Genomic DNA, 24,914 nt, shown 5'->3' on the forward strand with positions numbered 1-24,914 from the left:
TTAAACAGTCTTTGCTGGTTAAACAAAAAAAATTCATTTTAATGTTGCATGAAACCAAATTCAGTGAAGTCCAAGTTCTTTTTGCTTTGATAGATTTACATTTAATGTTGAAAAGTTTTCATTAGGTGATGAATGTTTTCTACATACTATGTTGGTGCTACATATAGGCTGCTTACAGTGAACAAGAGAATGCAGCCCTTACCATTAATACACTAAGCATGAGGTACTTTGTGCAGTCACTGTGTACAAATAAACACCTCATGCGTCAATGACTAGCTCTCAGGGTGCATTCTCATTGGTATCTGCTTAACCAGTAGGTAGCCAGCTTGTTAGATGCAAACATCAGATACACTTTGAAAGTGTTCATAAAATATGTATGTATATGTATATATATATATATATGTGTGTGTGTGTGTGTTTTAATTCGGAGATGATTCTGCAGAGGCATGCTGGAATTTTTAGTTATTCTGCTGATTCAGACACTCTTAAGAGATGGTTAAGAGTTTTGTATGCATTAACAACCCCCTTTTCTGTTCTGACTTCCACATACACACCTTTTTAAGGGGGATATGTACTAAGCTCTGGAGAGATAAATTACCAGCCACTCATCTCCTGTCATCTTACAGACTGTTTTAGTGGCCGAGTTAGCGTTTCGGAGCTTGGTACATGTAATTCAGCAGTCCCTATAGGAACGATAGAGAAAAGACTGGATTGCACAATAGGTTTGTGACATTTGCTAGGGTACTTTTAATACATTGAGAGGGTAGTAAATTTATGAAGAAATCCTCTGGAAACATATACCCCCAAGTGCCCCTTGTGTGCACATAAAGCATTTAATAAGTACGTTGGCTGGCTGTATAGTTAGTCCTGGCACGTATGCCCGTGTGGTATCACTGTTTCCTAATGAGTTGGTTCAGGCCACAAGATGCCTGCCTCCACTGTGCTTAAGCAACAGGTGTACTTTAAACCAGGGGTCAACACTAGGATTGAAAATGACGTTTTCCAGAGTTGATGGTGAACACCGCCATATTTGATGCGTAGCAGTCAGGCGTGTGATAAATATTACCATTATCCATCCAGTTTGGTCACCTTTCAGAAAACCTTCCGCACACGAAACAGTGACTACTTCTGGTCACTGGACTAAGTGCTACCTCATGCCTCAATCTCCTAAGAGGGACGCCATTCTTGCACGGAGTGCCCTGGATGAGTGGAGGATTCCAGCAGATATTACTCATTTAGCTTTGGGCGGTTTGGTGTGCTAATTCCCCTTTAACCAATGTGGGCGGAATAAGAGCAATATAAACATGCTATCTAGTTCCAAAGGCACTATTTTAATGCATTAAAAAGGGTGGTAATATCTCGGTGATGGGTCAGCTTACGTTCTGCACGATTTTACTGTTTAATGGGCAACTGGGTGCAAAGTCAAACTGCAGTTACAAGGTGATTTTATATCTGAATAAATCTTTTGCACCAACCTTAGAACTACCTGTAAAGTTTTCATTATCTCTACAAGTTTAGTCTGTTTCCCGTTTGCATTGACACTGCCGTGTTCTGTGCCCCTGGGAGGTGCTGACATGGCAGAGACCGTATTGGCATGTTATAACACCTCGGGATGTATGTAGTGTGAGGGGTTTGTGTTTGTAATCCAAACATAACTGTCTGGTGTTCTCTGTGAAATATTGGACGGTCGGCTTACAGAGTATTTTCTGGCTCCCTCTCGCCCTTCCACGCCTGTGACCTCTGAGACCTTCAGATGGCATTTCATACGGAGAGCTTGCTGTACGCCCTCTTGTCAGCCCTCGTAGCTGCAGGATCAAACAGGCGGGGAACTGGTTGTGTCACGAACGAGCCACCTCTCGTATTGGGAAGATGTGGTGGAAAATCTGAATGGGGGACAGTTTTGGAAACTACTCCCTCGGCTGAGTCAGACGTGCTCTCAATATAGTGCGCCTGTCTGATTCCTATCAAATTGCTTTGCCGTCCCCTTCATAAGGGCTTGAGCGTATATATTCTTCTTCCAGTGTACAGCTGTTGTCTGCCTACCTGCATTGCCACTAGAAGCATTCTCTAGAAGTGGCCAGACTATATAAGATACACTGCGAACGTGCACCCATTTACCAAAAATACATCAATACACATTACATATGATTTTCCACTAGCCATTTTGTGACTAGCAGAGCTCTAGGCCCAAATCCTTTTGCTGCAGTAAAGCAAAGGCTGTCTTGGGAAAACGGGGTACTTGGGGGACATATGACCAGTTTATAACTTGAGTTGGGTGCAGTGACGGATGGCGTGCACAAAGTTCTTATGACCCGCATGTGGGTGGGGGGGAGGAGTTGCAAGCCCCAGTCCCTTTCATGAGCGGGTAAGAGCGTTACCTGGACATTGACCACTTAGTTCCCATGCTCAGCGCTGTTTACTATAGACCTGTAGAGAAATATTTCCATATGAGTTCAGAACAGTGTCAATCATACTTCTGTGTCCCAAACCTCTCAGTTACTCTGGCAATGTATTGTAGGCTTGGTGTTGGCTTCCGAGCTCGTTTACATCTATCTGTGTTTAATGCCTAAAAATAGTGAATTAAAATGAAGGTGATGGGCTCAGTCGTTCACTAAAAGCTTTCAATGCTGCATTTACACATTTTGAAGTTTGCACACCCCCAGTACCTCAAGCATCAGAGCCAGGGGTGGTTTAAGAGAGGAGGGGGCATGTGTGCACACTCTGTGGGCCCCTTCCTCTTTGGCAGCGCAGTAGACTCTGGCTTTATGCCAGTGTACTGCATATACCCAGGTCTCCGGTAACATGGTGCCTTCTCTACTGCACCTGTACAAATCTGCGGGAAAATGGCTGCCACAACATTTTTCTGGGGACTTCTGCTGCTTTTTAGCAATGTCCTAGGCCCCTGAGAGGTAAGTATAATTATATGGGTGTGCAGTGAGGGCCCCCTTGAATCCACAGGGGCCCATGTGCACCGCACAGCCTGCACCCATTTTAGATACGCCAATGATCAGAGTGCTCTACCAGCACAGCAAATTGTACAAAGTGTGTGTGGAAATTGTGTTTTTCCTGTTTCCCCATTGCAGATGTGCGAATGATCCCTCGGTATTCTCTCGGTGCCTCCTTTCTGCCAGAGTCCTGCTTATTCCTCTGACACATTCTGACTGTGATAAACTAATGAGATTGCTGGCTTGGGCAATCATGTGAATTTTCCATAGCTTTATTCTACATGCTCCAGCCTGCCGGGCACAAACAATGGTTCTATTCTAGGAGTCCATAAAGTCCGACATGTCAACTGTTGATAAAACGCTGGTTTATGGGAGTGCTGGCTGGCGTCAGAAATATTTAGCTAGATCAGTGTCTCTTTATTTTCTGTATGTAAAATCTATGACTGTACTAGTAAATACAATGCTGCATCTTTCTGCTTTCCCCCTGATCCCCATTGTGCTTTTCATGCTTTTATATAATCAGCCAGAACTGTGAGAGATTTATCAAACCTTCTAAAGGGGACAAGTGGTGGTGTTGCCGATTGGCAACCAGTCAGATTATAGCTATCATTTCCCTAGTACATTCTCTACTTTGAAAGGTTAAATCTGATTGGATGCTAATTGCACACCTCCATTTGTCCTTTTTAGAAGGTTTGATACGTGCATCACCGTCATATGCGACAAAGCCTTTGTGATTAACGCTGCAGGTAGTTCTTCATAGAGCAGCTCTGTGACCTATCCAAGGACAGCTCTGCCTGATAGATAGATATTTCTGGAAGCACAGAAGGGAGCCGCAGAAAGAGTTGTATACTTGATAATGAATTGACAAGCACAGTTGTATATCTGTTGAAGTTAAATATAAGTAACACATTTGTACTTTTTTTTTTTTTCTTTAACCTTCAAACTGCAAGTTTAAAGGGCTTAGATCAGGTCCTGTCTCATCAAGGGAACAGATATTGGTCAGTAATCACTAATAGGTGTAAAATGTGCAAAAAAAAGCGCTGTTCTCGATTCTACAGTTGAAATAAAACACAAACAAATTGTTCAAGATGAGCTACTTCTCTGGGATTGCGCACTCTTTTCTCACCGTACCAGGATAGGTCGTCTCGCATGCATATAAAATAAAATAGAAAAGGCAACGTGTAGTTCCTTCAATATATAGATTTATACAGTATTTTTGACAAATGTAGGTGGGCTCACCCAACTCACTGTCTGGAGTAAAGGTGCACATCCACTTGCCGATTAAACAGAGCGATTGAACGATAACTACATTGTTGTTGTTCAATCGCTCATTAATCGCGCACGAATCGGGCATGAAAATATCGGAAACGACCAGCGATGCGCGCTCTCGCTGGTCGTTTCTGACATCAATCATCGCCTGAACATGCCGGTCAAAATGCCGATAATGACAGATTGGACATGTTCGGTGGATGAGGGAGGGTGGCTGCACTGAACCATACAGTATATCATTCAGTGTGAGCACTGCATAGTTTAATGAACGATATACTTATCGTTCAGTCCTTCACTAGTTGGCAAGTGGGTTTGCGCCTTAAGTGTACCCTCCTCAAGGTATCTTTAGGTGTAAAAGTAGGTTAGGGATCCCCCACTACTAGTGCACAGACCAAATAACAGAGGTGCCGCGCCATTTCATCTGCCAAACTGTAGCATAAATACTAGATATTGGTCAGTATTTCTTAGCCACACGTGTGCATTTTGGAAGCTAGTGCAGGCATTGCTGAGCGCATGTAACCTAGCGACCATTCAGATTCTTACAGGTTATAGGTCGGTTTGGCTCATGAAGGCCACCGCCTAGAAGTAAAGGGTCAAACCTGTGCCCCAGTTTTTTTTTTTTTAATAAACCTTCCCGTGTCTGTCACCACCTAAAAAGGGTGAGAAGTGCTCAGTATTTGTTCTTACAGTGCACATTTATAGAGATTTTGCCTAATGAAATCATTAATCATGCAGTGAATTTCAGTCTAGACGGCTTTCAGTAAAGTGCTTGCTGTGCGGTGCCGAGTGCCCCGTATAATCGCCAGCACTGTTTGAATCAACTAGATAAATCTTTTTTGGAATTCACTAAATAACACCTGGATAGCTATGCCCCAGCATTCTCCAAATACTTTACACTTTGCAGCCTGTCCTTCCACTCTCTGACCTATACTGCAACATGCACTAACATTAAAGCCGAACTCGCATTAAAAAAATATATTAAAAAGAGTTGTTGAGTTCGGGAGGGTCGTATCTACTTGTCCAAGTGGATATAGAGCCCTATTTAAGTATACAAACATGTTTTAAATAGGTCTTTATGGACTTTTCCACTGTTATGCCACCTAGTGGCCGTATTATCTCAAAATGACATAACATCATGTAACATATTACAAGGGGTATGGCCATTCGAGATCGCTCACATTACATGATGCCTAGATAATGTTCTGTACTGTGCAGCTATTGGCGACCACGGTTGTCCACGGTACTTGGCCAGTCTGGCTCGGTTTGTCTTGTAGGGAGATCTATTAAACCTTCGAAAGAGAGAAAATGGAGAAGTTGCCTCCAAAGCAGCCAATCAGCTTCTAACTGTCATTTATCAAACAGTCTGTGAAATGACAGTTAGAAGCTGATTGGCTGCTATGGGCAACGTCACCATTTTTCTCTCAAAGGGGTATTAACATGCGGCTCTCCAGCTGCTGTGGAACTACAGATCCCAGCATGCTCTGACCGTTTTAACATGCCCCAATAGCAAAACTAGCAGTGCATGCTGGGATTTGTAGTTCCAGAGCAGCTGGGGGGGGGCAGCATGTTGTATCAAACAGTCTAGAGCATTATATTAATCTCCCCTTTGGTCTGAAAATCTTACCCTATGTCAGAGGTTCCAAAACACTTCCTCCAGGCACCCCAACCGGTCAGGTTTTTGAGATCCATGGTTGAACACAGGTGGTTAAATCAAATAGACTGAGGTACTAATTAAGTCACCTGTGGTCAAGCATGGATAATGAGGTGCCTTGAGGACCGAGTTTGGGAACCTCTGTCCTATGTATATCCCTCTTTTACCACATTGCCTGTTCTGTAGGTACCCTGCAAACACCCTCATCTCACGTGCCCTGGTCCAAAACCCGCTATAGGGGTTTTCCACCACAGAAAGTAAACGTTTACGCTCCTGCGTCGTTACAGCAACATCTGTCACGCCATGCAGACCGAGGGAGCTTCTGTAGACTGGAATAGAAGTAGAATTTTGATAACTTAGAATATAGACTTTCAGTAGACAACCCCTCCCTTATATATTTTGTTAGTACAGAATATGGTGCTCAAAAAGTGTGGTCATCTCTTGGCAAAACAGGCGGCGTTTTTATGGTGGAGCTGTTACAGCCTACGGAAGGGTTAAGACTCTCTTCCCCAAGAAATTAATACCGCTGACATTTTGCTGGCGTGAATATCTGCCTCACCCCTGGTTTCCTGATCTCTGACAGGCACAGGCCTTCTGTCTGTAATTGTACTGAATCTAAGCTGGGAACATGGACTTTCAGTTTTTCCTTTATTTTTTTTTTCTGGTCACCTTGTGTTTTGTAAAAATGTAAAAAAAAAAATAATTCTAAGTTTAGTTTGTCGCTGCTGTCTGAATAGACAGACAATGGGAGGTGATAAGAGACGAACGCGTATTAACAAACATTAACCCCTTGTCCGCCGCCTGGCTTGAGGCCTATATAAATAGCTTCCTCTACCGCAGGGACGAATGAGTCTGGCTCATGCTAGTGGAAATGGCAGCTGATCTGCAGAGCAAGGGGTTAAAAGTTAATGGGATTTGACTAGGGCCACATCCTTGTGCTCAGGCCTGGGAGATTCATTTGAAGAGAAACGTCTTTCTTGTCAGACAGCTCAATATGACTGTTGTGTGACACAGCATGTCGTTTCCACATAACAGGCTCTGCAGCTGGCGCTGCGCTGGCAAGTGCATGCTGGGAGTTGTAGTTTAACAGCTGGCGAGACGCATTACTGTCATAGGCAGCCACACCGCACGGGGAATGCTTTTGTTTCTGGCGGGTTTTTTTTTTTTGCAAATGTTAAATCTACACACTTCCATACAGATCATATTCTGGATAACCACTTAATCGCCATAGTGCACACAGTGTTGTGCCTTACATTACAGATTTCTGTTTGCTCTCCAATGACAGACGCTGATTGGTTGATCCGGGCAGCTACTCTGCTTTATTTCTCTCCAAGGCTTGATACATCTCCCCTATTATTGTCATGCATCTATCGCCTACGTAATGTGGAGGAAGACATTTTGGGTTCTGGTTCAATAAATTGCAAGTCTGAACCAAATATCTAATTTCTTCACCAACAATTTACATGATTATGAATATTGGCTCAGCTAACAAAATGGCCGCCCCCACAGTCTCTAGGCAACCGGTGTACTTTAAGAGATAAGCTTACCGGCAGCCTTATGCATTATTTATACAGTATTATGGCTAAAATAAGTATTGGGTAGGGCAATAAGCGCCCCGCCTTAGCTGTTGTAGAACGAAACATCCCAGCATGCCCTGCCACAGTTTTGCTATTTGACCATGCTAAAACTGTTGCAAGGCATGCTGGGATGTGTAGTCAACAACGGCTTGAGGACTGCTTGTTGCCCACTCCATTTAACACGTAAATATAGGAACACCAAACTACCCATAATTCCATTCTAACATTTACAAATCTTATTTTGTGTCTAGCGAACTGAATGCGTCCCTTGGTTCGGTTTTCCTGCGTTCCGGACAAATTAGAGTGTAAGCTCCAATGGGCAGGCGTTTGGGTGAATGATTTGATATGCTCTTGAAAGTGCTACATATTGTGATTTGCAAATGAACCGCAATAACTGAAAATACAGTAATATTTATTTCTAATTACCACAATCGATTCAGCCCCTAAAACTCCTTGCTTGCTTTCAGTGGAGGTGATAGTGTTTTTTTTTTTTTTGTAACAGCAGATTGAGGTGTCTATTGAGATTTCTATCATGTTTGTCAGACACGTGGAAAATGAGAACGTGTCGCTGCCTTAGCAGATGGACGTCGCCCAGCTATCTCCTGGAACTTTGGACGCTCTAATTTCACTCTCACTGACAGCCCTCTTTTTAATTTATCATGACTAAACAGAAACGGTATAGTAATAACACGCATTAACGACCAGATGAAGCAAGATGTCAGTCACAGGATCTCTCGCTGGAGACCTTGGACGGAAAGACGGTTGCCATAATAGAGACCAAAACAGTCGTCCTGACAGGAATACCTCTGATCCCAGTATTATATTGACAGGGCGGCCTGTGTCTCTTTATGAACACTGCTCAATTTACAGAGATGCGTTGGAGGCAGAATGAGAAATATTTTAGTGGTGGTTCCCAGAATTCCTGTAAAAAAAAGGAGGCGAGACCAATAAACCCAAATCGGCGCAGCTGTGCTTTAGCGGTTTACACTACAGCCTGTCACGTGTTTTCTGCATCGCAGTTTACGAGGTCTCTGCTAATGAAATTGTAGGAAACGAGCCTGTTTACGGCCATAATGTATTTCCATTACACCGCAGAAACTGCAAACACCCAAACGTCGTCTTGCTGAATGATCCCGTACTTCGGTAGAGGAGATTTTAATGCAGTTAGGAAATGCGTGGCTCTCCAAGTGGTTTAGATCACTAGATCCAATTGTAAAGTGCAACGGAATATGCGGCGCTATATAAGAAACTATTAATAAGTGTACGCGACTCTTAGGTGCTTATGTTACGGTATAGAGTATTAGGGATTTATTTACTAAAGTGCAGGTTTTTAGAAGTGGAGGTGTTGCCCATAGCAACCAATTCTAGCTATTATCTTCTAGAAGGTGCTAGATAAATGTTAAGTAGAACCTGATTGGTTGCTATGGACAACATCTCCACTTCTAAAAACCAGCGCTTTAGTAAATATACCCCTTATAATGTCTAGAAAATTCTGTGACATGACATGGATAACATTCTGTGGGAAGTGTGACCTAGAGGTCATTGTATTCTAGTGTTGTGGAATATTTTGACACCGTTAAAAAATAGCATAGTTCCCTATTGGAGTTTATTTTTATATTCTTTAAAAATAAAAAATTCCAGATTAAAATGTTCTATCCTAAAAGCCTTACGAAGTTTAAGCATTTAAACTATAAGCAAATTCACCGATTTGATTGGTTTGCCTCACTGACGTGCACCCCCCCTCCCCCAAGTTTAATTAGTACCCAAAACGATACTTTGAACAGAATTGAAACCCTGCAGCCCCCTTCCTCATTCATCGCCCCCTTGTCACGCTGAGGAGGCCACCAGTGTTGGGTCTCCCGCTAAGTGCAGAATAGAAATGCTAGTTTGAAGAGTTAATTTGGTGAAGTTTAGGGGGTGGACACCCCATCCCTAGACAGCAGCTGTCCTTTCATCTCTCCTCTTGTGCGGAAAAGAGCCTAATCTAGCAGCTGCCAGCACTTGTCACCGCTCCCTATAGAGGAGCCGTGCAGCCTGGCAGAATGCGCTGGTTACAAAATATCTATGGGTTTAATGAGGGGGAAACTTGGCGCGTTCGTTTTGGGGGTGTACCCCCCTTTCTACTATACTGGATTGCTTGGCAGAAAGAGGGGGTGGTTGGCAATTACATGATGTAGCTTGTAGTCAAGGGCAGGCTGAGCTCGGAACTTGGAGGGATGCTGGACTCCATTTTAAAGGCACCTTTTTTTTTTTGTTTTTTTTTTCAGGTTCTTTTTAAGTGGGATTGTCTGTCTTGTGCAAATTAGACACTAAGGGGTATATTTACTACAGTGCGGGTTTTTAGAAGTGGAGATGTTGCCCACAGCAACCAATCAGATTCTGCCTATTATCTTCTAGAAGGTGCTAGATAAATAAGTAGAATCTGGTTGCTATGGGCAACATATCCACATGTAAAAACACATACCTTAGTAAATATGCCCCTAATTAAGCATTTGAGTATATATATGTATATATATATATGTGTGTGTGTATGTTTATGTATGTATATGTGTATATATATATATATATATATATATATATATACATATACAAAAAAAGGGTGAAGGAGCGGCGCCTTCAGTGTAACAACTTTTATAACAGGGATATTAGGACCAAGTCCATGAGGTCCAAACACACAGTCTATCCTTGTGGTGTCTTCATGTGAATCCCACGATGTAAATCTCAAAGAAAACAGAAAAATAAAACAAACATAGTGTAGTCTGAAATAGTATAAATATAAATATAAATATATATATATATACGTTCAAAAAGTGCTGTCGTGCAAAAGTGGTGACATATAAACAATAGCCGTGTGTTAGAAACACTATTGCTGTATCCACTCCTGAGGAAGTCCCCAGAGACCACAGAGGGACGAAACGCGTTGAGCAGTACCTAGTAGGACCTCCTGTTACACCTGCACATTGTTGGACAGATAAGCCCTTTTAATCTTGCTATATTGTACGAGTCTTTTTTGTTGTTGTCTTCATTAAAGTGTATGTGTTAAACTTATTACACTATTGGAGGCCCTCCTTTCTTTCTCTATGTTTGCTTATGCATTTGGACCTAGTTCCTGGACCTAGAAAAGGACCAAAAGAAAGATACCTGTTACCTTGACATAAGACAAGTAAACAGCTGGTACAAGGCTATTTCTTATATATACTCGGGGTGCTGGAGCTTTGTTGTATACACACGAGTGGAGTGTTTCTAACACACGGCTATTGTTTATATGTCACCACTTTTGCATGACAGCACTTTTTGAACGTATATATATATATATATATATATATATATATATATATACCATTTCATATCATATATATATATAATTTATGCCCTATTAGAATGGAAATGGTGCTCCACCCAGAACTCCTGGTGGCTTCAGAGGTCAGCTGTATAGAGCTCACTGTCCATAGCCGATGCCCTCATCTGACTTTGATCAGAATAGCGCGCGAAGCAATTTGTGCTACTTGCTCCCAAACCGAATGATATCGTGTTTGTGACGTGGGGGAGCTGGGCAGTAGGACTCACGATGGTAAGCTCTTCAAAGATGGCAGGATCTGCAGTGTTGGCAAGTGCTACACACACTGTAATAGGTAGTGCATTTAGCAAATGGTTGCATTGTTAATGAATATATACACAATAGACTCGATGCAGTAAATAGCAAGCTCTTTTAGTGCTACTGGTGTGAAACATTGCATGCAAAAATAAGCAATGTTTTACTTACTAAAATACCTTTAATTGCAGCAGGAATCCGCAGTTAATTGAAGTGATTGGTCTGATTTATACACAAACCGCTAAAAAAAAAATGAACTAAGAAAAAGTTCTCATAAATAACTCTCCTGAAACCTAATAAAATCAGCTCCCATTGCCCAGTAGCATATTTAGTTGCAGTCTATGCAGAGGGCTACTCACTGTCCCCAGAACACCAATCTAACAAGCCAGCTACTAGAAAAGCTTTGTATTACACTTTTATCCTGATCTCTTATGTCTAATATCCAGACATAAATTACTTTTTTTCTTTTTTTATATAAATATGATGAAACTGCTTTATTAGTTCTCGTTTCTGGTAAGATGACCAATCTAAGTATTGAGATGTGATTATTATCCGGGTCCAGGGCATCTATAAATGAACTCCGTGGATATCCGCACCATTACCTCCTGCACAAGAGGATGGCTACAGTTGGGGGAATAATGGGGGGGTACTGCTGCCTCTGGGACAAAGAGCCGTCAAGCCGAAACACAGATGGCATGTGCCAATAATGTGGGGACGTTGGTCTGAACATTGATGTTTATTTTGTATTCTCTGCGCAGAGAATACAGCCGTAAATCCCTGTCGCTGTTCAAAGCCGCGGACCCCGGTGCCATTTAGCAGTTTAGCAAGCTTAACGTCGCCCTCCCATTCATCGGGACCCGACAATTGGTTTCTGAACAGACAGCCTGTGGAATTCACGCCCTTCTGAATGGGCGAGAAGTATCTGTCCACATTGAACAAGTGGCCATGGGCGGGGGGGGGGGCATGTTGGAGTGAGGAGAGGGCGCCGCGCTTGACGAGAATCTGCCATGTCACAGCCTGGATGGGCCCTGGGCACAATGAAAGGGCCTCCTTTTTATCTATTGTGGACTAGGACACCCATTTAAAGTTCAAATTCCAGCAGGCTTGGGAAGATGGAAAGACGATAGCAGTAGGCCGTGCTCGGGGAATGATAATCAAGTATCAAAAGTGATCTGTAGACAAGCCAGCACTTTGTGCTCTGACAGGAGCGAACGCACCGGGGTCCTTCCTTCTGAATGGAGGCTTGAAGCCTTCTCCATACCCAACCCCCCCCCCCTCCTCCCTGACTGTTGAATGAAAATGCTCCTGGAGGTGGCATCTACGTTCAGCATCTGGTGCTCTGCAGCCTTTACAAACGGCAGTGATCACAATGTGAAATTAGGCCCAAAATGCCATTTAATGAAGTGAGGCTCTGTGCTCTATGCTTTCTATGCATCTGCAGCAAATGAAAGGCTCCGGGGGAGAGAGCTTTCAGGGGTTTATATGAGAAAAGACTTCTCATTAGATGGCTCGGCTTTTCTTTTCCCTTCCAAAGATGTGCAGAGAAGTTTGGAATTTATCCATCTGGACATGGTTTTGTGTGTGGGCCACAGATTTTCCATGCAAACAATGCCTTCACTTTCGATGGACCCAGAGTGAACCATTTTTTCCCTTCTCTTCGTTTTTACGAGTGCTGGGAGTCTGCGGTGTGTGTGTATATATATATTTTCATGGACACACACAAATGGTGGCTTTGCCTGATGCTTTAAAGTGGCAACCGGAATACATGCTTGAGTTGCTGCTTTAAATTCATTATTTGAAGCCTTTCACACACCATGCTTTAGTAAATCTACCCCTAAGTCTGTCCAGGACAATTTATTTGGCCTTGTAGATATACTGCTTCATAACCCTAAACTGTCCTTACTTCTCACCGACAGACTATTGACTTTTATTTCTATTACGTGTAGTTTGATTATTCATTGATAAATGTCATGCCAGTTACTGTCCACCTCGCACACGATTTTGTTTGCTCTTTGTAAGAGGACCACTACTGACCGAACGTATATATATTCATAACCGATATGTCTCAGTAACTCCATAAACGCCACCCCTCTGCTCCTGAGGTGCCCCGGCAGCTGGCTTTGCAAATTATAATCTGAAATTGGTCTTCTAACTTGCACTAAAACCCAGACATCCCACCATGGGAAGAACTGGTAATTTCCTGTCACCGTGAAGGATGTAATCCCAGCCTATTGACAGAGTGCTATTTAGCTGTGGAAGACTAATGGGCCGATGACATGCCTGCTGCCCGCCGCATGCGGTCAGGCACCTTTTGTTGAAGAGCCTGTGCCATTGCCCCCAGCTGAATGGAGTCCGTGTTTTATCTTGCATGCAGTCTGCTTGCCCCGTGCGGATAGAAATGCAAATTTTTGTTGACCGCAAAGAATGGTTTTTCTGATGCTGCTGGAAAATTCTGTTTGACAAAGGGCCCATATTTAGTCTGCTGGGTCCTTCAGGATTGGTAATCCTAATGCTGCATACACACAACGATTTTGTTACCAACTATTTTCTGTCAGATTTTCTGAATTGAACGATTTTGTGAACTACACACGATTTTTGTAACTTCCCTTCATGAAAATCGTTCAGTTGGTCAGTCAGAATGAACTACAAATGGGAAAGCGCATGAACGATAATCGTTCGTTATAATGGAGCATACACACGGTCAGATGAACGATTTGACCAACGATTTGAACAATTTGAACTACGAACGATTTTGACTGCATTAAAATGACTGAAATCGTCCAAAACTGACTGCAAACACATCAGATGTCAGATATCGTTATCTGACCATCGGGAACGCTCATCGTTCAGACATGTCAGATTTTCCTTCAGATATGAACGATTGAACGATTTTTTAAATCGTTATCGTTCAGATCTGAAGAAAAATCTGACCGTGTGTATGCTCCATTACTCAGAAACTGAACGATATTTTTAACGATTGACCGATAACGACGTTGTTATAGTTAAATCATTCAAATAATCGTTACGTGTATGCACCTTTATACATACATAATCTTTGATATTGACTGACACAACGATGTTTAAATGAAGTATGACATGCTTTTCCCACTCAAATATGCCTTAGCCCTGGCAACACTTCTGTTCTATATAAATTGATGTATCATCGTATTGGGAATGTTTGTTTTTGCATTCTTTATCCATAAATATTCAATCGCAAAAAGTCCTGCTCACAGAATGCTATTCCCTGGCCAATTTCAGCGATTGACTTGGATGCCATATTGTTGGGAAGGAGGAGGGGGGGGGGGGGGAGAGATCAGTGAGTTGGAACCAGTCTATCGGTGCTGTAAAGGCCACTAGCCCATCTGTTTATTTCCCGGTTCATATTCTATACGTGACTATCGTCTTATACCAGTTTATTCTTTGTACATGCCTGGTCTGTTATGATCAGACATGTATGAGGATATGCCTCTATATTCTCTCGCTGGTTTTAAATTGCTCATCTTAATGCAAAGTAACTACTTAGCTGCTCTCCCCCCGTTATCTGCAGCTCTCAGTATGCAATAAGTACCCCAAAGGGTGACTTCCTCAGGATAAATAGATATTTTATTTCTCAATAGCTGGCGGATCACCCAACCCAAGTTGCAAAACACGCTGTAATGGCTCTAGTAAATGCATTTTAATTTGCTCCCTAGATATCAAAAATGTGTGGTTTAAACAGATGAGTTTATTTATTTATTTTTATTTTTATTTCCCCTTTAATCTTTATATGGTTCCACAAGCTTTTATGCAGATAGAAATTAGGATTTAATGATCCACACAAGCGATTTTTTTTTTTTTTTGCACTTTACATAATCCTTTTAAAATTCGGCCTCTTTTCAGCATATTTGGCAACACATGAAATGAAGGTTGGTTGGAAATAATTTGGGAATTTTTCCTGTCTTTAACGTAAACAATGTAAAATGTAAGCTGCACAGCTAATGCCAGTCTTTCAGGCTGCCGCTGCTTCTGATCACAGCTCCTGGCGCAGGCAATAAACAAGTGGCGAAGGACATGCCACTCGATCAAAAACTAGGAAGGTTAAGCAAACGCGCTTCTCTAGCTGCCATTGTTGCCTTTTTGCCGGAGAACTGATCACTGTAAAATGATAGCATGGTAGAATTTCAATTAAAGTGTTAAGATATGCACTTTTAACTTTTCAAGTACAAGTGATTTCCCTTTGTACGCATACTTCTATCAGGGGTCTATTTACTAAGCAGTGTTAGGAGAGAGTGAAAAGTGATAAGGTGCCAGCCAATCAGCTCACAACTGTCATCTCACTGGCTGTGTTTGAAAAATGACAGTTGCGAGCTGATTGGCTGGCACCATATCACTTTCTTAGCACTTTTCACTCTGTCTCCTAACACTGCTTAGTAAATACGCCTCAGTCTGTTGTGTTTTTCACGGTCTTTATAATAGACTTCTTGTTTTCTGTGCTGCTCCCATCATGATTGCTTATGTTATGTTAAACTAGACCTTTCATTTGCATTGCAGACAGGCTTTTTATTTTGTTCTGAAAATAAATGACCACAATCGTTTTACTTGGCAACTTATGTTATGCATTATTTAACACGAGGCCATACTCTACCATGATTTGCCAAAATGTAGAAGTTAATCCACTATTATGCTGTCATATTTCTGTGAAAATCTATTTCATAGCTTTACTTGTTGACTTCATCAGCAAGCGTCCTAATTTTTGGTTATTCCGATGTCGGCTTGATGTTGGAGATTAGGCAAATATGACAGAGTTGTATTTAATTCAAGTGCTTTGGTTATCTTTGCTTTTCTCTGTAAACCTTATTTGAGATGATTGTATTAATCTGGTTCTTTTATGTCTCTCACAGACTTACAAAAGCCTTTGCTCATTGGACTATGAAGATGAAGAAGATCCCCAACTTAAGACCATTGTCTCCTCACCCTGTGATTCCAATGACCACATGAATATCATCACTCCAGGGTCCAGCCCGGTGAAGGAGTTCACGGGTGAACGGACCTGCTATGCCACCCGTTCAAGGAATTTTAAGAGGGAAACCACTGTGAGCGAAAGTGAGGAAGACCTAAGTGACTGCGAAAGCACCACATATGCTGATTTGGATCTGGAACAAATCGAGAATAACTGAGTTCTGATGCCTCTGTAGGATACCGCATTCTTCCGTTGTATGGTTACGCCATTCTGGATGGCGCGAAGTGGAAGGAGTTGCAGCGTAGTCGCCTGTTTAGTTAATGAAATGGACAAAACTAAGACTGATCGTTGAATAAACAAATTTACACCTGGCAGTATTCGCCAAGCGGCCTAGTATGTGGGGCTACATGTACTACATAGGTTTCCTATGGGGCACTAAACCCTGTATGGAAATGCTGACAGTGCCTAAATATTTCTCTTTACTATATAAAAATTCATAGAGTTGAGAAAGGACTACTATTTTAAGCTAATTTTTTTTTTTTATACCACCAATATTTTTCTGCAGGGTGTGTTTGTCTCAGCGAGTACAATTTGTTTACTTTCGCGAATGTCGCACATACTAGGCTGCTAAACTGAAAAAAAAATTATATATATATATATATATACAAGTCGTCAGGAGTTTCAAGGAGACCTTTATATAAAAAAGAAAAAATATTAAAAAATAAAAAAAGATATTTTTGGCATTTCTATGGCTTTTACAGTTCAGGAAAAAAGAAAGCATCTCTATTTTGAAATTAAATTTTCAGAAGGGCATTGTATAAAGTTAGTCTATCTGCCTTGATTTTGGTGCAGGTATGTTCTATTTTTGTTGAAAAGAGCTTAAAGTTCTAAAAAGAGAGACATATTTGACTACATGAATGACTCGAATGTGTATTGTTCGGAACTGGTCCAAAATACCAAATCAACCACTCTGGGTTTTTATTATAGCGAGTGGTTACAAAACTACGTGTACAAATGTTGTAATACGTTTTGCTCCAAATGTACTAGTGACCTCTAAGGTTGAGTAGGGGGGGAGACGAAATCCCGTCAATTCGTTACTTGAATATTTTTTAAAATTTTTGTTTTCTATCTTGAACAAAGCAATCATAATTTACATTATACGCATCTAAAAATGCGAATAGTAACATGCCTTGTTGGTCATTATTACGTTATGGTTTTTTTTTTTTTTTTTTTCTACTGTTCAAAAGAATGTATCGCAGCACTTGAACTTTAGACAGGGACTTTGTAAAGTAACGATCAATTCCACGAGAGGAGGCACTTCCCCTCAGCAATAGAAGGAGACTTGTCCTTAAATAAAATAAAAATAAAAAAATCAATTTGCTTTGCATATTCTTGTGTGTTTTTGTTTTGTAGAATTTTCGTGCTCATGTGAACTCCTTCCTAGGCCTTTGGACGTAACAATCATTAGTCCTTTGAAGAGAGAAAAAAAAAAACCAACTGAACTCGCAGGTCCAAAGGAGCAACATTTTGATCGTATAGTTACAGAAACGTTTAAACAGGTTCTGTGTGCACTGTACATGCTGAGGTTGCGTGTGAAGCCAGCTGGTGTGATTTTGACATTCCCAGCACCAAAATCTTGATGTGTTTGGAGTTTAGTGGTCTTACTCTCTACTTACTGACTGCTGCGCCTTTGAACAGATCTGCCAGGGCCATAATGCATCTAACTAGACCTACCCTCTCGGCCACTGTTAGATCCAGTAGGTTCCACTACAATCACCTGGTGACACCTATGCGCTGCGCCCCGTTTCTGTAATGTACTTAACCTTATGGCCAACTAACAGAGACGAGGGACAGAGGGTGTCATCCAGGGTTCTGGAATTCATGGGGCGCTAGACAGTATGAAAACCACATGTTTGTTTGCTCTATATCCTAAAGTTACGGATCTGAGATCCGTTTCTACATTTCATGCTCCCTCAAACTGCCCAGATTGCCTCCGCTCCGGCCCTCCCTCCTCTGTGATCATCTTCTGGTACCTCCCATTTCCTGTCAGATTGATTATTCACTTCTCACCTCTTTAATTCCTTCCCCCCATGTGATCGGCTTTTTGCCCTTGTCCACTCCTTTCTTATTGGCTTCTGTCCCCTCTCCTTTCTTATTGGCTTCTGTCCCCTCTCCTTTCTTATTGGCTTCTGTCCCCTCCTTTCTTATTGGCTTCTGTCCCCTCTCCTTTCTTATTGGCTTTTGTCCCCTCTCCTTTTCTTATTGGCTTTTGTCACCTCCCCTTGCCTCTTCGATCCCTTCCCTCCTCTTCTCCTCATTCTGTGCTTCAATGGACTTAAAAGTGACACATCTGAGGTAAAATATTAAACTTCAATTATAAGGTATGAGATGAAAGAGTCACTGCTTTGCTATTTAAAGTAATGAGGTGTTCCCATGCATGACCACAAAGTATTTGAAAGGTCTTTTAATAAAAATTGGGAGACCTGAAATAATAATAATAATAATGGTGGTAGACAGAACATGGTTAGTAGTACTCACTATAATATAGGTGCAATGTATATTTGCTAAGTTGGAGCATAGCTGAGAATGGAGCTTCCCATAGGTGTTCCCACTATAGTGACAGCTGCTTTGGGCAGTGATTGCAGTAATAAGCTGTGCGCCCTGTGGAATCTCACTCTAGCACATGTATTCTGTCAAATAAATTTAAGTAAAATGAATAGAATATATGATACAATATGCTCTATTGACTAATAATGATTCAAAGGCGCTAAGAGTCAGATCCTAGGTGCTATACATAAATAAAGCAGTGCCAAAGCAGCTACCCCTTAATGTCAGTGCATCACCGAAGCATTCTATTCCCCCAATGGGACTTCCATGCCCAGCGTGACACTGTCACTGCTGTTTTTCCCTCTTCGCTTCAGCATTCCCTGCAGGCTGGCCATACCCCACTAGTACAGTTCAGTACAGGGAGGTGGCGCCAAGACATGCACTTTCTCCGGGCACCATGCTTCCAGGCTACTCCTCTGGTTCCAGCACCATGCTGGCAAAAGTGGAAGAGAGTCAGATGCATGAAAGATCAAAGCGAAATAATGTGTAACCTATACACTACAGTCCAACTGTACTATGACAGATTTATCAAAACTAAATGTCAAGAAGTCTTTAGCTGAATGTTTGCACAGTAACGGTCTAGAACACATTGCTTCTGTGTATTCTGTACAATAGATGGGATTTTGCACTAAAGTCATTACATCATTTGCTCAGAAACCCGTTTTTCTACATAGCGTATGTAACATTGTAATAAAGAATCCCTACACGATCGAGGCACCAGTGCAATGATGGTAATTTGTATCCAAGCGTGTTTCTGCATGTACACGCTGCCCATCATGCTGCTATTGGAGCACGGTCCCTAACGGAGCACATTGATTGCATACACATCTCTCCTGCAAACTGATAGGGTTCTAGTGTGTGTGTGGCCTATTCACAGGTGGGGGAATTTTCTGGTTCTACATTTGTCGGCCTGACAGACTCCCAGCTACATTGTATATAGTATACAAACACTGGCTGTATTACGGCAAAAGGTGATGGTTGCCCATTGGCCAGTCCTACAATACTTTATTCCCAATCATGAACCAGGGAGAAAGCTACCTGTCACTAAGCTCCTGCAGATCTTCCAACTGACCGTAATAATCATCATGTCTTTTGTGTGTGTTTTTTTTTCTTAATCACAAAACCTAATAAAATATCTACAACCTCTAAAATATAAACATCTGGTGCGGCTTCATTTTCACCAGCTAGGGCTCTGGAAGATCATCACTACAGTACAGTACCTTGAAATTGCAACTAACATTGCTTCATGTAACCCTAAAGGGTATAATTACTAAAGTGCTGGTTTTTACAAGTTGAGATGTTGCCCATAACAACCAATCAGATTCTACTTAAAATTTATCTAGCACCTTCAAAGCTACTTCTAAAAACCCGCATTTTAGTAAATCTATCCCCTAAGATTGAGGGAATGGGTATGAAATACCGGCGGCTGAACATCCCAACACCGGGGCCTGATGAGTGAACATTCCGAGAGGGGCGGGTAACCACCCTATTGCTTTCCCGCCCCTAACCTTTCTCTTAGTGCCTAATCCTCCCCCTGGTATATAAACCTAACCCTCACGGGGGGTGCCTAACTTCCCTGCAGCCTAACTCTAATTTTCCCCCCTCTAGGGTCCCTAAACCTAACCCTCCCCATCCCTGGATAATGCTGATACTTTTACCCGGATCCCTCGTCAGGGATTCCAGCGGTCGGGACGCTGACACCAGTAACCTGATCCCCTTCGGAATAGCCGCAGCCGGCATCCCGTCCACCGGCATATTAACTACATCCCAGACTGAGTAGGAAGGCTTCATATAAATTATATATAATTAGAGCATGTTGAGTAAGGATCAATGGATCCCAGTTTTTATGCTCTTCCAAACCAGAGTGATATTCTAATGCAGGTTGAGCCAAGTACACACACTGTCGTGTGTTTATGCCCTACTAACCGCCTTACAATATATATCTACATCTTAACATCAGCCAACTGTTTCCAGTTTGCCTTTTATTTCTCTTTTTAACTCAATCGAATGTACTGTATACAAATTGCCAACTTGTAGAAAGCCAGCTGGTGTAGTGAGACCAATGTAACTAAAATATGCACACAGGTGTTGTATAAAAGATCGATAGTATAAATGTTGACAGTCAATAGATCGACTGTTAAAAGGTTGACCTGCTCATATGGTCGACACATGGTTTTTTGTTGTTGTTTTTTTAAGCCTAATCCTCCCCCTGGTGCCTAAACCTAACCTTCCTCCTAGTGCCTAACCCTCCACTTGGTGCCTAAACCTAACCTTCCTCCTAGTGCCTAAACCTAACCTTCCTCCTAGAGCCTAGCCCTCCCCATGGTGCCTAAACCTAACCTTCCTCCTAGAGCCTAGCCCTACCCCTGGTGCCTAAACCTAACCTTCCTCCTAGTGCCTAACCCTCCCCCTGGTGCCTAAACCTAACCTTCCTCCTAGTGCCTAACCCTCCCCTTGGTGCCTAAACCTAACCTTCCTCCTAGTGCCTAACCCTCCCTTGGTGCCTAAACCTAACCCTCTTCCTAGTGCCTAAACCTAACCTTCCTCCTAGTGCCTAACCCTCCCCTTGGTGCCTAAACCTAACCTTCCTCCTAGTGCCTAACCCTCCCCCTGGTGCCTAAACCTAACCTTCCTCCTAGAGCCTAACCCTCCCCTTGGTGCCTAAACCTAACCTTCCTCCTAGTGCCTAACCCTCCCCCTGGTGCCTAAACCTAACCTTCCTCCTAGAGCCTAACCCTCCCCTTGGTGCCTAAACCTAACCTTCCTCCTAGTGCCTAACACTCCCCTTGGTGCCTAAACCTAACCTTCCTCCTAGTGCCTAACCCTCCCCCTGGTGCCTAAACCTAACCTTCCTTCTAGTGCCTAACCATCCCCCTGGTGCCTAAACCTAACCTTCCTCCTAGTGCCTAACCCTCCCTTGGTGCCTAAACCTAACCCCAAGTATCTAACCCTAACCTTAAAAATGTTGTAAAGATGTACTAAGCTTTGTAAAGTGATAAACTGGAGAGTGATGAACTACCAACCAATCTACATCTAACTCATTTTGGCTGGCAGTTTTTCACTTTCCATTTCATCACTTTCCAGAGCTTGGTACATCTCCCCCAAAATGTGTCAACCTTTTGTCCCTGTTGACCTTTTGCATGTCGACCTATTCATTGTCTATCTTCTATCCGGATAACGCGCGCACTGTCTTATTTACCATGCACCGAATCCTGTTCGCAAGTGCCTAGATTTGCAGAGAATGAAGGCAGCTGTTGCTGGACAGTGCAAAAGCAGTCATGTAAGATTACTGATAGGAGCTAGAGAGGTGTAAGGGTGCACTTTGTACCTTCCAGTCTCACATTTACAAGCACATTTTGCCCAATGTAAAACAAAAATAAAAAAATTTAAACACTTAAAAGTACCTCGTGGACATGTAACAAAGAAAGCTCCATTGTTCCCTCACTCAATTGATTTAAGCCATTAATGAGGCTGGGCGGAACAGCGGTTCCTCAACTCCATGATTTCTGGATTTCTGTCAGTGGAAGCAGATGGGATAATTGCTGACCCAGCAACATAGATTAACACACCTGGGGTTATTTGAGCAAAGGAGTTGTGAACCCCTGTTTTAGACAAACAATGGAAATGTTTAATGCAGGGTTTTCCAACAGTGCATGTTTTCCATGTCTCCTCGCAGAATCACACGTGAAATAATTAGTATCAACTGTGGATATTTAAAAATGTGCCAGTCGGTAATAAACACACCCAGAATGGTGTAAGAGAGTTAGTACCCGTATCCGGTCTCTGGGCGGGCCACAAACTCCCCCCCCCCCCCCCCATTCTTGCCATGCCAAACTGCAGAGTACGCTCTAGAACTGTGGCACATGGTGCCCACGCCATTTTCCCAGAGATTTCTGAAGAGCTGCACTGCAGAGAGGAAAGTATAATGTGTGTGATGTGGGCTCATTATAGATCCGCCCTTAAATACACCCGTGCTCCAGGATGGAGTATGGAAAACATGCGCTGTTAGGTTTCTCTGAGGGCTGGAATTCAGAATCCCTGGTCTAATGTAATGTAACAGTGATATAAGTTTAGCGATACTGAGGGGTCTATTTATTAAGCAGTGTTAGGAGACAGGAAATAATCAGTTTTAAGCAGTATAGCGATAACACTGAGGTTTAACATGCTGACTGTTTTATCTCTTTTTGATCTGTTATCTTACTGTAAATACCTATGTAATTTTTTCAGTATATATATATATATATATATATATATACTCTGTATATATATAAAAGACAAAATAATGGGGCACTCACCAGATTCTACTTGCCAATTAAAAAAAAAAAAAAGGCTGCTATCTATTACTCACATATAGACAGATGTAATTCAGTGCTCAAACGTGACTCCAGTGAGTCCTTCATCAGGAGTTACATCCAACACAGCGCAGCATGCACCAAAACACCTACAACAAAGTAAACCCTGACCCACCGGTCTTGTAAATACCCATATAGTACCTGAGACATAATGTGATTAATCAAATACTTAATTGCCACCCTTCCCAGCATACCAGTATCGCCATGTAGGTTACAGACAAACACAAGAGGCATCATGGAGAAACACACAATCTCACCTGTTATGGTGCATACACACGGTCAGATTTTTCTTCAGATCTGAACGATAACGATTTTAAAAAATCATTCAATCGTTCATATCTGAAGGAAAATCTGACATACCTGAACGATGCGCGTTCCCGATGGTCAGATAACGATATCTGACTGATGTGTTTGCAGTCAGACTTGGACGATTCCATTAATTATAATGCAGTCAAAACTCGTTCAAATCTTTGGTAAAATCGTTCAATCGTTTATCTGACAGATCTGACCGTGTGTATGCACCATTAGGACTTAGAGCAGTGTTGCCAACTCTGAAATGAAAAATAAGCAACCAATAGGTAAAGAACAAGCCCAAAACAAGCCCAAACCAATCATAAAAAGCCCAATTTATGGGGGTGTCTCTTTCTCCTCACTCTCTTTATTCCTCCTTTCACTAACCTAAATATGTTAGTGTGCGCACAGCCTTATTATCTGCCTATATTGCTTTTCTCCCCCTACACCAGCCTCCACATTATTACCTCCTCCCTCTTTTCATACCTCATTCCCTTGCCGGTCTTCAGCTGGGTACACACTTGCTGATGTGTGTACCCAGCAATGAGACGCCCGACCATGCAATATATATCGGGCGGTCGATACAAACTGCACGATGCGGTGAAAGAATGCCCGATATGTCGGGCACCGGCTCCATCCACTATGCTAGTGTCAGCATCTGGGTCGTTCCATCAGCCCTACATGCAGGCCCGACCCTGATGGACGACCTGTGGGAGTGCGCTGGGTCGTGCATAGTGGGTACACACTGGCCGATGACGATATGTCGGCCCGATCAGCAGGATTGGGTGAAATATCATCTAGTGTATTTACCCACCTTTCCTTTTACCTGACTTCATTCCGGTCACCTGTATAACTCCATTATCCCCTCTTTTTAACAGCCTCAGTAATTTTAACTCGCCCAGATGTACATGTCTCATTTCCTTAATCTATTTTACCTCTCCCTCTTGCCTGCACCCTCCAACTTCACCCTGTCCACCGGCTGCTGCCCTCTATTCCCCAGCCCCAGCCCCCCCCCCCCTCAATCACTACTGGTGTAAAAAAAAAACACACACACACATACACTTACCTCCAGGGGTGCCTCGGCAATGCACACAAAAACAAGCTAAAAAACAAGCCACCTTACAAAAAAAAAATTAGTCCCAAAAACAAGCAACAAGCAACCATAAAAAACAACAACAAGCAACTCGGGAAAAAGAGAAGCCCAATTCCGCTTGTTATAAGCAGACTTGGCAACTATGGCTTAGAGCGCACCACATGTGTAGACATTCCAACAGCGTGTGCTACACTCTGCCGCTCAGTGTGCGTTCCAGCCAGGGAACAACAAAACACTTCCGCCCCAGGAATACACGAACTTCCGCGTTCCACCGAACCGGAAGTGGCGGGTGTAACAGGACACATATGTCCAGGGTAGTGGTATGTTAGGATAGGCTTTCACGTTCCACCGAACCGGAAGTGGCAGGTGTAACAGGACACATATGTCCAGGGTAGTGGTATTTTAGGATGGGCACCATAAACAAAGCAATCAGATAAAACATCTAATAATCAGCGCAAATGAATGGTATCAAAAGGGTATTAAGACCAGGGTAATAGCTGAATAAAGAAAACCTTAATACAAGCTAATTAAAATAAAATTAAAATACATACCTATGTACATAACTAAACACCCAGCAATGAATATACATAATAATCAA

General features: G+C 42.4%; 1 protein-coding gene across 3 annotated transcripts in view; it reads left to right on the top strand.

The window, feature by feature from the left end:
- The window catches only part of FAM53A (family with sequence similarity 53 member A), a 62,081-nt gene extending 44,732 nt beyond the window's left edge, over positions 1-17,349 (top strand). For all 3 annotated transcript variants that reach the window (XM_088461632.1, XM_088461633.1, XM_088461634.1), the window contains one exon: positions 15,915-17,349. In XM_088461632.1, coding sequence (XP_088317758.1) covers positions 15,915-16,190 — 276 coding nt within the window. In that variant the 3' untranslated portion in view covers positions 16,191-17,349. The remainder of the gene's footprint in view (positions 1-15,914) is intronic.
- The last annotated feature ends 7,565 nt before the right edge of the window (positions 17,350-24,914 follow it).

Source organism: Taudactylus pleione, unplaced genomic scaffold (genome assembly GCF_031769625.1).
Source record: "Taudactylus pleione unplaced genomic scaffold, aTauple2 ptg001084l, whole genome shotgun sequence".
NCBI lineage: Eukaryota > Metazoa > Chordata > Amphibia > Anura > Myobatrachidae > Taudactylus > Taudactylus pleione.